This window comes from Haliotis rufescens, unplaced genomic scaffold (assembly GCF_023055435.1).
Source record: "Haliotis rufescens isolate VD_foot unplaced genomic scaffold, xgHalRufe1.0.p SCAF_1, whole genome shotgun sequence".
NCBI classification, from domain to species: Eukaryota; Metazoa; Mollusca; class Gastropoda; order Lepetellida; family Haliotidae; genus Haliotis; species Haliotis rufescens.
In genome coordinates this window covers 43,756,262-43,772,622 of record NW_025963779.1, presented here as the reverse complement: position 1 = coordinate 43,772,622, position 16,361 = coordinate 43,756,262, and the positions used below count along the sequence as shown (strand labels likewise).

General features: G+C 40.6%; 1 protein-coding gene across 1 annotated transcript; it reads left to right on the top strand.

The window, feature by feature from the left end:
- The first annotated feature begins 9,684 nt into the window (after nucleotides 1-9,684).
- Nucleotides 9,685-15,169, top strand: LOC125380882 (hairy/enhancer-of-split related with YRPW motif protein 1-like). The gene is made up of 5 exons (XM_048396641.1): nucleotides 9,685-9,895; nucleotides 10,067-10,115; nucleotides 10,490-10,573; nucleotides 13,166-13,238; nucleotides 13,893-15,169. The coding sequence occupies exons 1-5, from the start codon at nucleotides 9,834-9,836 to the stop codon at nucleotides 14,579-14,581; spliced, it is 957 nt and encodes a 318-aa protein (XP_048252598.1). The 5' UTR covers nucleotides 9,685-9,833; the 3' UTR covers nucleotides 14,582-15,169.
- Nucleotides 15,170-16,361: the final 1,192 nt, after the last annotated feature.

Below are 16,361 nucleotides of genomic sequence, written 5' to 3'. Positions count from 1 at the left end.
GTAGATACTGGGTAACACGTTATCATTCATTTCACAATTTTACATATTGGGTTAAACGTCCTCATCCATAACACACACTGTTGCTACTGGGTTACACGTCCTCACCTATAACACATACTGTAGATACTGGGTAACACGTTATCATCCATTTCACAATTTTACATATTGGGTTAAACGTCCTCATCCATAACACATACTGTAGATACTGGGTTACATGTTTTCATACATAATACACACTGTAAATACTTGGTAACACGTCCTCATCAATAACACACACTGTAGATACTGGGTTACATGTCCTCATCCATAACACACACTGTAGCTACTGGGTGGGACGTCCCCATCAATAACACACACCGTATATACTGGGTTACACGTCCCAATCAAGAACACACACCGTAGATACTGGGTTACACGTCCCCATCAATCACACACACCGTAGATACTGGGTTACACGTCCCAATCAATAACACACACTGTAGATACTGAGTTACACGTCCCAATCAATAACACACACTGTAGATACTGGGTTACACGTCCTCATCAATAACACACACTGTAGATACTGGGTTACATGTCCCAATCAATAACACACACTGTAGATACTGAGTTACACGTCCCAATCAATAACACACACTGTAGATACTGAGTTACACGTCCCAATCAATAACACACACTGTAGATACTGGGTTACACGTCCTCATCAATAACACACACTGTAGATACTGGGTTACACGTCCTCATCAATAACACACACCGTAGATACTGGGTTACACGTCCACATCAATAACACACACTGTAGATACTGGGTTACACGTCCTCATCAATAACACACACTGTAGATACTGGGTTACACGTCCCAATCATTAACACACACTGTAGATACTGGGTCACACGTCCACATCAATAACACACACCGTAGATACTGGGTTACACGTCCTCATCCATAACACACACTGTAGAAACTGGGTTACACGTCCTCATCCATAACACACACTGTAGAAACTGGTTTACACGTCCTCATCCATAACACACACTGTAGTTACTGGGTTACACGTCCTCATCCATAACACACACTGTAGAAACTGGGTTACACGTCCTCATCCATACACACACTGTAGATACTGGGTTACACGTCCTCACCTATAACACATACTGTAGATACTGGGTAACACGTTATCATCCATAACACACACTGTAGATACTGGGTTACACGTCCTCATCCATAACACACCCTGTAGAAACTGGGTTACACGTCCTCATCCATAACACACACTGTAGAAACTGGGTTACACGTCCTCATCCATACACAAACTGTAGATACTGGTTTACACGTCCTCATCCATAACACACACTGTAGATACTGGGTTACATGTCCTCATCCATAACACACACTGTAGCTACTGGGTGGGACGTCCCCATCAATAACACACACCGTAGATACTGGGTTACACGTCCCCATCAATCACACACACCGTAGATACTGGGTTACACGTCCTCATCAATAACACACACTGTAGATACTGAGTTACACGTCCCAATCAATAACACACACTGTAGATACTGGGTTACACGTCCTCATCAATAACACACACTGTAGATACTGAGTTACACGTCCCAATCAATAACACACACTGTAGATACTGGGTTACACGTCCTCATCAATAACACACACTGTAGATACTGAGTTACACGTCCCAATCAATAACACACACTGTTGATACTGGGTTACACGTCCCAATCAATAACACACACTGTTGATACTGAGTTACACGTCCCAATCAATAACACACACTGTTGATACTGGGTTACACGTCCCAATCAATAACACACACTGTAGATACTGGGTTACACGTCCTCATCAATAACACACACTGTAGATACTGGGTTACACGTCCTCATCAATAACACACACTGTAGATACTGGGTTACACGTCCCAATCAATAACACACACTGTAGATACTGGGTTACACGTCCTCATCAATAACACACACTGTAGATACTGAGTTACACGTCCCAATCAATAACACACACTGTAGATACTGGGTTACACGTCCTCATCAATAACACACACTGTAGATACTGAGTTACACGTCCCAATCAATAACACACACTGTAGATACTGGGTTACACGTCCTCATCAATAACACACACTGTAGATACTGAGTTACACGTCCCAATCAATAACACACACTGTTGATACTGGGTTACACGTCCCAATCAATAACACACACTGTTGATACTGAGTTACACGTCCCAATCAATAACACACACTGTTGATACTGGGTTACACGTCCCAATCAATAACACACACTGTAGATACTGGGTTACACGTCCTCATCAATAACACACACTGTAGATACTGGGTTACACGTCCTCATCAATAACACACACTGTAGATACTGGGTTACACGTCCCAATCAATAACACACACTGTAGATACTGGGTTACACGTCCTCATCAATAACACACACTGTAGATACTGGGTTACACGTCCTCATCAATAACACACACTGTAGATACTGGGTTACACGTCCCAATCATTAACACACACTGTAGATACTGGGTCACACGTCCACATCAATAACACACACCGTAGATACTGGGTTACACGTCCTCATCCATAACACACACTGTAGAAACTGGGTTACACGTCCTCATCCATAACACACACTGTAGAAACTGGGTTACACGTCCTCATCCATAACACACACTGTAGAAACTGGTTTACACGTCCTCATCCATAACACACACTGTAGTTACTGGGTTACACGTCCTCATCCATAACACACACTGTAGAAACTGGGTTACACGTCCTCATCCATACACACACTGTAGATACTGGGTTACACGTCCTCACCTATAACACATACTGTAGATACTGGGTAACACGTTATCATCCATAACACACACTGTAGATACTGGGTTACACGTCCTCATCCATAACACACCCTGTAGAAACTGGGTTACACGTCCTCATCCATAACACACACTGTAGAAACTGGGTTACACGTCCTCATCCATACACAAACTGTAGATACTGGTTTACACGTCCTCATCCATAACACACACTGTAGATACTGGGTTACACGTTCTCATCGATACACACACTGTAGATACTGGTTTACACGTTCTCAACCATAACACACGCTGTAGAAACTGGTTTACACGTCCTCATCCATAACACACACTGTAGATACTGGGTTACACGTCCTCATCCATAACACACCCTGTAGAAACTGGGTTACACGTCCTCATCCATAACACACACTGTAGATACTGGGTTACACGTCCTCACCTATAACACATACTGTAGATACTGGGTAACACGTTATCATCCATTTTACAATTTTACAAATTGGGTTAAACGTCCTCATCCATAACACACACTGTAGATACTGGGTTACACGTCCTCACCTATAACACATACTGTAGATACTGGGTAACACGTTATCATCCATTTTACAATTTTACAAATTGGGTTAAACGTCCTCATCCATAACACATACTGTAGATACTGGGTTACATGTCTTCATACATAATACACACTGTAAATACTTGGTTACACGTCCTCATCAATAACACACACTGTAGATACTGGGTTACACGTCCTCACCTATAACACATACTGTAGATACTGGGTAACACGTTATCATCCATTTTACAATTTTACAAATGGGGTTAAACGTCCTCATCCATAACACACACTGTAGATACTGGGTTACACGTCCTCACCTATAACACATACTGTAGATACTGGGTAACACGTTATCATCCATTTTACAATTTTACAAATTGGGTTAAACGTCCTCATCCATAACACATACTGTAGATACTGGGTTACATGTCTTCATACATAATACACACTGTAAATACTTGGTTACACGTCCTCATCAATAACACACACTGTAGATACTGGGTTACACGTCCTCATCCATAACACATACCGTAGCTACTGGGTTTAGACGTCCCCATCAATAACACACACTGTAGATACTTGGTTACACGTCCTCATCAATAACACATACTGTAGCTACTGGGTTTAGACGTCCCCATCAATAACACACACTGTAGATACTGGGTTACACGTCCTCATCCATAACACATACTATAGCTACAGGGTTTAGACGTCACCATCAATAACACACACTGTAGATACTTGGTTACACGTCCTCATCAATAACACACTCTGTAGATACTGGGTTACACGTCCCATCAATAACACACACTGTAGATACTGGGTTACACGTCCTTAACAATAACACACACTGTAGATACTGGGTTACACGTCCCATCAATAACACACACTGTAGATACTGGGTTACACGTCCTTAACAATAACATCCATGACACACAGTCTAGATACAAGTTATACTGGATTACACGTTCTCATCCAAAAGACACATTGTAGACACTCGGTTACACGTCCACAACACACACTGCAGAAGCTGGGTTACACGTCCTCGTCCATAACACATACTGTCAAAACTGGGTAATACGTCCTCGTACATAACATACACTGTGGACACCGTGTTACACGTCCTGATCTATAACACACACTGTAGATACTGGGTTACACATCCTCATCCATAACACATACAGTAGATACTTGGTTACACGTTCTCATCCATACCACATACTGTAGAAACTGGGTTATACTTCCTCGTACATAACATACACTGTAGATACTGTGTTATACGTCCTCGTACGTAACATACACCAGTAGATTCTGGGTTATACGTTCTTTTACATAACGTACACTGTAGATACTCGATTATACGTCCTCGTAAATAACACACACTGTAGATACAGGGTGATACGTCCTCGTACACAACATTCACTGTAGTTACTGGTTACACGTCCTCGTCCATAACACATACTGTAGATACTGGGTTATTCTTCCTGGTACATAACATACACTGTAGATACTGGGTTATACGTTCTCGCATATAATATACACTGTAGATACTGGGTTATACGTCCTCATACAATACATACACCGGTAGACACTGGGTTATACGTCCTTGTACATAACATACACTCTAGATTATGGGTGATACATTCTGTTACATACCATATACTGTAGATACTGGGTTACACGTCATCCTCCATACCACATACTGTAGATACTGGGTTATACTTCCTCGAACATAACACACACTGTTGATACTGGGTGATACGTCCTCGAATATAACATACACCGTAGACACTGGGTTATACGTCCTCGTCGATAACATACACTGTAGACACTGGGTTATATGTCCTCGTACATAACAAACACCAGTAGATACTGGGTTATACGTTCTTTTACATAACGTACACTGTAAATACTCGGTTATATGTCCTCGTACATAACACACACTGTAGATGCAGGGTGATACGTCCTCGTATATAATATACACTGTAGATACAGGGTTACATGTCCTCGCCCATAACACATACTGTAAATACTGGGTTATACGTCCTCGTACATAACATACACTGTAGATGCAGGGTTATACGTCCTCGTATATAATATATAAGTAGTGGGTTACATGTCCTCATCCATAACACACATTGTAAATACTTGTTACACGTCCTCATAATACGAAAACACACACCAACATAGAACACAAAATCTTTTATTTCGCATAGGACCTTCGATTCATGTTTTTGTTGACGGTACTAGTTTCGTACTGACGTTTCCATTTGTAACTGTGCGTGGAACCGGAAGCCGTAGATTAACGCTTAATCTCTGAAAATATATAATTTTGATAGAAAGAAGCAGCTTCATTTAAAAAATAGCCCATGTGAGGTGAGAGATTCTTGAACCTGCGGAAAATTTAGACTTGCTTCTTTTAGACTATACCATTACAGTACGGACTGGGCGGAAGGGAAAATATTATGGCTCAGGGACTCGCAGTGTTCCTTCGAAGCTGCGATCCGCCTAGAGCGACGCGCGCACAATGCTGCATGAACGCTCGCCAATTACATCGTAACGCTTCAGTGACCCGGCCTGGCTACCTGGTGTATTTTGAATAACATAGTTGTTGCTTCCCAGGATATAAGTATTGAATAACATTAGCTAGATTAGTCTAAATGTATATCTAGTAACATCATTTAAAGAAAATACATTCAATGGAATGTCCAAAGTGGTTCCTTTCTCCTTGCCCGGCTGAAACTACTCGTGCGGTCACGTGACAATGTGTATTGGAGCCAAAAATAAATAAACATTTCTCACACCGTGGGAAACGCAGTGAAATTATTTTCGTGATTTAGACTGCAGGGCGAAATCTGAACCTTTTCATCAGTAATAAAACATATTTGATGTTTCGGAGGTCGTTTAAACTGGACAAGACAAATTAATGATTCATACCCGATTACAAACTGCCAGATGTTAATAACACTGACATTATATGACTATTGACAATTCTTATTAACAGTCGAATTAGAGAAAGTGACTACGAATCCTTGCAAATCAAAGCTGTCAATAAACTACTATATCATATAAATCAGAGTTCACTGAGTTACACAGCATTCATTCAAGAAGTACTCCATAGAAATACGCTTTCATCAGAAAGGACAAACACGCAAGTGAATAGAGAGATGGCTATTGTTGCTGTATGAGCACATAAATGGTATAAACTCTTAGTAATTAAATGTTAAAACATTAAAGCATTAAAGTTTATATGAAATATGTAATTCTGGACATGGCGGAAACTTCGTACACTATGTTGAAAACATTCGCAGGGTTTCGCATTTGTAGCTGGGCATCCAGCGACAGACTAAACAGAACCTAGTATTGCTCTTTAAGCTCTGCAATGCATTAAAACAGGTTTAAGAAAGTTTTACAATTGAACACAGAAAATATGTGAAAGGACGGATGCTGTACAGCCAAAAAACATACGTACCCAAAAACACTATCGAACTGTCCTGTTTCAGTTCTCTCAGGGGCACTGACATGAAAATGTGTCATTCTACGCATGTGATGCCTCGCGGTGGACAGAGAGTGAGCAGATGGTCTTAGACATCTAGATGACTTTTATATGTTGCGTGATGACAACCTATATTATTTTGAGTTATAACTGCCTGATCACCTACATATAATCTAATCGGAATCGCTATACATCACAGGTGCCTGATTGTCTAACAAAGGATGTAGTCGGAATCTCGATATTACACGTGCCTGATGAATCTACACATTATCTTGTCGGGACCTCTATATATCACGTACCCGATTGTCAGGATTTCTATACTAACGTACTGTATAACTCCAAACATGATTTTGTCGGTATCCTTATATTACACATAACTGTGTATATGGATCTCTAAACAACACATCCCTGGTTGTCTTACACATGATCTGGTATACATATATCGATATTAAACATGCATGGTTGTCTTACACATGATCTAGTATGCATATCTCTATATTACACATGCATGGTTGTCTTACATATGATCTAGTATACAAATCTCTATATTACACATCCCTGGTTGTCTTACACATGATCTAGTATACATATCTATATATTACACATGCATGGTTGTCTTACACATGATGTAGTATACAGATCTCTGTATTACACAAGCCTGGTTGTCTTACACATGATCTAGTACATCGATCTCTGTCTCACACATGCCTGGTTGTCTTACACATGATCTAGTATACAGATCCCTGTATTACACATCCCTGGTTGTCTTACACATGATCTAGTATACAGATCCCTGTATTACACATGCCTGGTTGTCTTACACATGATCTAGTATACAGATCCCTGTATTACACATCCCTGGTTGTCTTACACATGATCTAGTATACAGATCTCTATATTACACATCCCTGGTTGTCTTACACATGATCTAGTATACAGATCTCTGTATTACACATCCCTGGTTGTCTTACACATGATCTAGTATGCAGATCTCTATATTACACATCCCTGGTTGTCTTACACATGATCTAGTATACAGATCTCTATATTACACATCCCTGGTTGTCTTACACATGATCTAGTATACAGATCTCTGTATTACACATCCCTGGTTGTCTTACACATGATCTAGCATACAGATCTCTGTATTACACAAGCATGGTTGTCTTACACATGATCTAGTATACAGATCTCTGTATTACACATCCCTGGTTGTCTTACACATGATCTAGTATACAGATATCTATATAACACATCGCTGGTTGTCTTACAGATGATCTAGTATACAGATCTCTGTATCACACAAGCCTGGTTGTCTTACACATGAGGGGGCATGGGTGGCCCAGTCGTCTAAGGCGCCGCGATTCGCTGTGCAGAGTCCTTTGGGCACGCCAGAAACCTATGAATGTGGGTTCGAATCCCGGTTCGCCCCGATTATGTTTCTAGGTTTGTCAGCACCATACCCGTGCTCGTGGGTTTCACCAAAGTAGTAAACGTCTGAGACCTGCATCACTTCGGGCTTTCCTCCCACATTAAGCTGACACGCCGCGATATAACTGGAATTCTGTTAAAAGCGGCGTTAAACCCAACTCACTCACTCACTCACTCTTACACATGATCTAGTATACCGTTACCGGTAAGGTTGACCATGCCGTGGCTAAATGAAAGATGGCCTTACGAACTATACAGCCAAAATGTACAAGCTGGCTAACTAAGTAAATATACATCATCGAAAACAAATTCACATAAAGATTCCATCAAATATGAGGGCGTCCATCGAAGCGTGGATGTCAAACTGTAGACAGTAACCTGTGGCCTGTTCTCGTTAATAAATCGACAGAAAAAAACAAATTATATACTACTCATGTGAAGACTAATATATGAAGATATTATGCCAACAACTTTCTGGTGTTGGTATCAGAACACCAATGTTCTCTTCGGTCTTCAAAGCTGGGTGTACCAGTGGAGTACCAGCGTAAAAAGGCTTTCCATTTTCTGTTGGATATAAAAATACTTCCGACAGTTCAGTAATAAAAGTGGTCCCATAAATGTATACCTTGTGAAATATCACTGTCGGTGCTCACAGCGTCCACAAACTCACGCGATGATTAAACGGTCTGGGCGAAAAACCTCGCTTTTATATCAACCTCTGTGAACGTGCAAGTTAATTCCCATCTTCATTTCGAAACATGTCGTTTTACATTTAGTGTACAAATCATGAGTGTATGATGTTGTTCACACGCCTGATACGATCACCAAAGACTATCGACGGTTGTCAGTTGAGTGACACTGTCACCCGGTTCCTCACTCTGGCCCATTGCATTCACCCTGTAGTCGCCCGTCTCACCGCTTTCCCACGGACACACACGTGACTGCCGCGCGCTCAGCGCAATGAACGATCACCTGCCAGCCCCGAATGGGAATAACGTATCACGCTCAGCTGACTTCTCATCACAACAATATTTAGTGTCAATGATTATTTTTAACATTTCAACAAAATTTTGGAAGAAACTTCTCCAGATATGTTCATTAGAATATATAGCTGACATATGAATCTAAACTTATAATCTAAACAAGTGTGTCTTCCATTGCTGGTATTATCATGCATGACTAGGTGTGGGTCGCTCCTCCTAACGATAATTATGCCCAACTCCTGGCCGTCGTCTGGCGTGGTTTAGGCAGGCGACAGCCAATCAAATGACCAACATGGGCCGCGTTGTATGCAAACGTTCCATAGTAAACGACCGACGGCCTGTCAATCATCGAGCGTTGGCCGGGGGAGGTGTGATCGGAGCGCACGGGCCAGGTTTTATTGAGCCGGCGTGGGCAGGCTATGACAGTTGAAAACGAACGTCGTTCAGGAAAGACCTACATCCGCTCTCATCTAGTTTGTTGAATTGCAGCTTCCGTAGCCCAATATGAAGCGAAGTCTGAGCGACAGTGAAAGCGACGATGGATTCGAGGATCGCCTTAAGGCAGGGTGGGTGCATTGCATGCGCAATGTTCGTCTCTTGTGGATTTTACACGTGCTTCTTGCACGCGATCTCGTCAGTTTAGTTGTGTGGAAAATGTATGCGCATGTGCTAACTTTTGGTGTGTTTCCTATGTTAGTACATGTTTACACATCGACAGTGTTTGTTTTATCTTTTAGATCCCCGTCACAGAGCTGCCAGATTACGGACAGGAAGAAAAGACGAGGGGTAAGTCATTGTTTATTTAACCACGGCTTTTGAACATAGAGATGTGATTTATCAGATGACATAGTAATAATACTACATGTTCATGTTGAGAGTTCGTGACAACACGACATGGCGGGGATTCACGTGGTACTGTGGTATTCAAGACAGGTTCCTGGAGCAGATGCATAGATGCATGACTCAACCACTGCGTGATGCCAACCTATCGATCCCAAATCACTCACCTTTACACTTTATTAGCCAATTATCTCTTTAATTATGGCTTACTTTTGACCCATCGTTTTGAAAAAAGAGGAAGCAGGATATACATAATACCATAACACTATACTATACCTTTATGATGATGTTTATTATTGTCTTTTTACATCGCATTGCAGATAATAGAGAAGCGCAGGCGTGACAGGATTAATAACAGTTTATCGGAACTTCGGAGACTTGTACCATCTGCCTTTGAGAAACAGGTAATTAATGTTCGATATTACCACACGCTTACATTGACTGTTTAGCAACAGTAGTTTTCGTTATGTCATGTAGTTGGAATGGCATCTTTTTCCCCACTTGCAGTATTCGGGCGATCCATTACTGAGTTTCAACCGAACATTGTTACTTCAGTTTTTCCTCAGCCTCATAAGGTGCATTGAATAATTTCCTGTGGCCATTTTAGCAATATGTCAACTTGTCCGGGACATTAGATTATTAGGGCGGTTGGTAATTCAGAGCTGATATCAACGGTAGTATATCTAACTATGCTTGATAATAACTTCCTGTAAGACAATACACTTGGGACTAATTAGTTTGCGATCTACAACCTTCCATAACCCAATCCACCGGATGTCCTCCTTAATATCACGGAGATACCACGTTCAATAAGTATACGTTCTCACAATGCTTTCACAGATTATTTGGCACATAGAAATGATTTCTCTTTTGCCATCGTTTGCGACATGGTAATGCTGCTGGGTCAGTTGTCAAAGTTCACACAATAGCAGAAACTTTACTAAACAAGAAATCATCAATTATCTCCCCTTCCCCACCCCTAACGCTCGCTATGGTCATGTCATAACTTAGCTCCATTGCAAATGAATAACCAAGTGAAAGCTTGGAGTTTCATGGAGGTGTGAAATAGCGTTCCATTGTGAATCCTATGCCTTTATTTCCTATTCATAATGTATGTGTTGTGTATCTGCAAAAGGAAACCAAAATTAAATTTTACCTCATCCACTAACAGTATTTTTGCATTTGTGTCGAATTAAAATCTATATTTTCAACATTTAGAGAAAAAAACCCATCGATTTTGCTGCATTGTAGACAAGCTTTTCGCCTTCTGTGCATATACGTTTAAACCCTAGTCCAAATAGCCGCGGTGCAAAAGCATTCAGTCAGTCAAATGCATACGGAATAAACACGACGAGCTATCCGCGGTACAGCAGGCTCCCACGACCTCGACTTGTCGTCCCACGAACGACCAATAGAGCGTTTTCAAATAGATGCACCACGGTGAAAAAGATGCGTGTGAAATACAGTCTGAAGGCAAACAAACGCACAAATCAATTACGTCGGCCTTTCACCGGCATTTGACAAACGCTGACGACACGTTAACTCTAGGGTCTTGCAAAGTGTTTTTTGTCGCTGAAGAATGCTTTATCATCAAAATCGTTTGTAGTGGGACACTTTTATCCTAATTGACATACTTATCCTGCAGTCATATTTTTTTCTCTTTCGGCCATATTCCTTTTGATTATGGCTTTCGTCTCATTGGGTACTTTCAAGGGTCGATCTTTTTATTAACTTACACAGGTATAATTACATATGGAAGTGGAAAACCTTGTGTTTCTCATGCATGAACTCTTTTGTACCTATTGTTGTTCGCTGCAGGACAGTCAGTAGGGAATTACTTTAAACTGGATTATGCAGAGGAATAAATGACGACAATTGTAATCAAAATGGAATCGAGCTATGTTTAATTAATTATGATTTGGTTGTATCCACCCGCAGTATTCCCATTCCCACGAGACATGATGATTGTGCGAACTTTCATACAACCTCAAAAGCTGTCCTTGTCAGTGCAACATTACTAATCATATACTTATATACGTACTTCCGCCACATTCGTCTTTTTTAAAATAGGAGCATTTCTAAAGCAAATTCATCAACATGCCATTATTATACGTATAAGGATGGAGACAGACTTACTACTATTACCGTCTAACATACGTGTTTGTAACGCGCTTTAGCGTTAAACAACACGTTACCTGTTGACACTGGGAAATGTATGTTTACTTCAGTACAACTCAAGACTTTCAAACCAGCAATTACCTGTTGAGTTTGATCGGTGACACCGTATTCCTCTGATAGAGAAAAACTGTTTTATGCCGATCTAATGATTTTGGAGATGAGTATCACTATTTATTGGTAGGTATAGGAAAGACATTTTTGCCATTATTTTGTCAAAAGAGACCTATGTTCTGTATGATGAATTTATTTATTTAAGTAAAAACACCATCAAATTACAGACACATTCCAGATTTTGCTGTCATTACCAACATTTTTAGTAGTATGTAATTGTCGCCATATATTTGCATATTGATCTCTGATTACTACCTCATTATGCCATGCGATATATTAAAGCTATGCAATATGTTGTTATTAAAGAAGAGAGAAAACGTACATTGTGTGGAAATGCAGTTGGTGATAGCAAGCATTTTGTTGTTTTTGGAACGTCCCAATTTGTCATGTGTAAGAAATACGTTCCTACGCGCTTACAACTGTAGGTATTCTACAACTGTTAAGTGTTCATACTTTTTCATATGTGTGATGTCATGTCCATACTATAGTTAAATTATGTTATGAAAGGTATGCGTGTGCTCCATAAGAAACATGTTACTCATTATACCTTTCTCTGTATCACTGTTGTGATTTATGATAAATAAATCGTATTCTTCTTCTTCTTCTTCGTAAAACATGTTATTCCTGAAGTGCAGTAAGTATTTATTTGTGGGCAGTAGTGTGAATAGTGAAGTGCAGTAAGCTAACAGTGTGCTCTCTCCCCACAGGGTTCAGCCAAGCTCGAGAAGGCGGAGATCCTACAAATGACAGTTGATCATTTGAAGCTGCTACATCAGAAAGGTATGGGAAAAACAAATGCTGTCCGTGCTATCTACTGCCGATCTGTGTGTCCGGCGATCAAATAGTGTTTATTTTGGCGCCGGGTCAAACACAACAGCGGCAGTCGGCGTTTAGCGACGAATGCTTTCTGTGTTTGCACCATTATCAAGCGAGCAAAACCTGTCGTCCGCGAGAATCTGTTGATTTGGCGGGAAAATGCACCTAACGAGAATCGCCCCGTGTTTGGAATGCAGACGACATGCAGAAATAGAAACCGCAATTTTAATGATTCTTTGTCTTCGTTTGATCAACTGGGCGAAGGACTTGCGTGGTACATGTTATAAATTGTTGGTGCTCCCAAATTATGTTGTCTGTGGATTGTATCCCAGAAAGAGACCGACAGATAATAGCTTGTCTGACAAGTTTAGCCTAATCAAGTTGTAAATTAATCTGACTATCCTCTATTTATCTTCAGTTTACGAGGCTTGTCCGCGATTTTCTCCCCAAAACTAAATTTAATGCATATTAAACATATCCTTCAGATTAAATCACAAATAGTGAATATATGTTAGCCGTATGCGATGTGCATCAATGAATATATCTTATTGTGTCTCGGATATTGAAATAAATTATATGACAAAATGAAGTATCAATAAAGTGTTTTCTTTCTTCCAGGAATCAATACATACAATTTCGATCCTCATGCAGTAGCAATGGATTATCGCAGTGTTGGCTTCCGTGAATGCGCGGCGGAAGTTGCGCGTTACATGGTGGCTGTAGAGGGTATGGACCTTCAGGACCCCCTTCGTCTGCGCCTGCTCAGTCACCTTCAGTGTTATTCCGCCCAGAGAGAAGCCGCAGCCAAAGCTTCACTTCAGAACTCTTCCTGGAGTTCAATGACTCCACATTCTGGCTTCAACTCTCAGTACGGCAGTGCCACCATGTCAGGCATGAGCGGAATGATTACATCACAGCATGTTGGCCAATCAGAACATGTTTCCTCGATGTCTGCACACTCCGGACACTCTGGGGTGTCGTCTTCAGTGTCGTTTAGCGAGTCGCGTCTCAGTCAGTCGGACAGCGCTGCTTCTATTCATGGACATATGCGGCTTCCGACTGCTGGTGTTGGTGGCCAGGTTCCTTCAATGAACTCCTCGACATCACAAGTTTCACAGATTTCACCCCCGCTCCTCTCCTCTCTGCCCCAACTTCACAACCAGTTCCCAGTGTCGCTTAACGTCAACTCAGTTTCGTCCATGATGTCGCCGAACTCAGGCCCCATCTACAACCCCGCCACTTCCGCCAACCAGCACTCCCATTCCGTCAAGCCATACCGACCATGGGGCGCTGAACTTGCCTACTAACCAAAGTACTAATTACACCTAAATGGGACAAATGCAATATATTTATTTGTATATTTTGTACAAGATAATTTTACACAATTTTATATACTACTATTACTTCATATATGGTGACAAACTGTTTACTATGCAAGTGACAATTGGATATTACAGTGACGATGTTATTCTTTGTGCCTATGGACTTTGCAAGCACGGAACTGTTTCAGTTACCCCTGTGTTCAACTCAAGACCCAGTGTTACGTGGGCCTCTCCAGAACTCCTTAATGTGTGCATCCATTTACATGTAACAGATGCTATATGGAACAATGTAGATATAAGTAAGCTATGCAAACATGACTATGCAATATATCAGATTTTTCTATAGAGGAAATTGACAGTTATTTACATTTTATTTATTTCTATTCTTGGAGTGCTTTTATTTTTTAAATATTTTTGTGTGCATATTGACAATAATTTTGCTCAGAGACTCGCCATTTATGTCTTCCACAATAAGAATGGCCTGATTGTTGTAGCTCATACAGACCACATGTGATCATGTTGTCTGTGTCATACTTCCCTGGTGTGAGAGGCAATAAAAAATGTTGGTTGTTACTAGAATGTTACAAGTTTCTTTCTTAGTTTCCATAACTTAGCATTATGGCCTTGCAATAATCGCACACTTAGAATGCAAGGCCCCACAACACAGAGTGGTATGCTTAAAGCTTATGGCATTATTGCGCTGGGCAACGGTTCCTTGTGCTTTCTGCTCCGTGGGGTACCTTCCTTACCTTGGAATATTAATCTAGAGCTTAATATAGCTTGACCAGCATGACTCATTTTTGGCATGCATGTTAAGTAAAAGTTATTATCCCCCCCGGCATATAATGTGAGGGGATATAGTCGACGCCTCGTCTGCCTGTCTGGCCCTCCGTCCGGAATAATTTCGTTTCTGGACGGTAATACGAAAACCTTTAAATATTTTTCAACACGTATAGGCAGATACTAGTATATATCAAACATATCCTGAAGTTGTGCCCTTTGCTATTTGAGAATGTTTAGCATTTTTATTTTTCTCGATTTTCATGGAAACAATTTGTACTTCGTCTCATGAGGGGGTGGATTTTGTTTCCGGGGCACAACTCAATAACAACTCTTTCCACAAAAAAACCTTGGCACATATATCAAACAGATCCTGAAGTGGTGCCTTTTGCTATTTAGGATTTTTTCACAATTATTTTTTTCCATGGAAACAAGTATGACTTAGCTAAATCGGAGCAGAACTAAAAAAAATATTCAACACTTTTTATCCAATCTTGGTACATGTATTATTCAAGGGCTGAAGTGTTATCTTTGGAAAGTTAGAAATTTTCAAAAATTATTTTTTTCATGTTTCCATGGCAACAAGTTTGCCTTTGTTCTTAGTGGTGTGTTTGTAGGATCGATATCTCTAAAACTAATAGGTATTTGCAGACACAAACACTAGGTTTTCAAATGGTGCCTTTTGCTACTTTGGGGTGCTTTGAATATATATTTTTGCCATTTCCATGGCAACAAGTTTGACTTTGACTCTGTTCATAGTGGTGTGTACTTGACATAGAAATACAAAGTTCCGTATCCCAGTTCTATTGTTTTGTTTTGATAGTTCAATAACTACTCTTGTCTACAGACAGACTGATTAGAGAGGAATTAACAGTCCGAAGATTTTTTTTCTGTTTAATTTGTCATCTGATGACGCTTATAAATATCGGGGGCATGGGTGGCCCAGTCGTCTTAGGCGCCGCGATTCGCTGTGCAGAGATGCGTC

Bases quoted from the DNA above. Each gene is read 5' to 3' on its own strand.
- LOC125380882 (XM_048396641.1), top strand. From the start codon at position 9,834: ATGAAGCGAAGTCTGAGCGACAGTGAAAGCGACGATGGATTCGAGGAT. The intron at 9,896-10,066 runs GTGGGTGCATTG...TTTATCTTTTAG, and splicing joins GAGGATCGCCTTAAGGCAGG to ATCCCCGTCACAGAGCTGCC. The intron at 10,574-13,165 runs GTAATTAATGTT...CTCTCCCCACAG, and splicing joins CATCTGCCTTTGAGAAACAG to GGTTCAGCCAAGCTCGAGAA.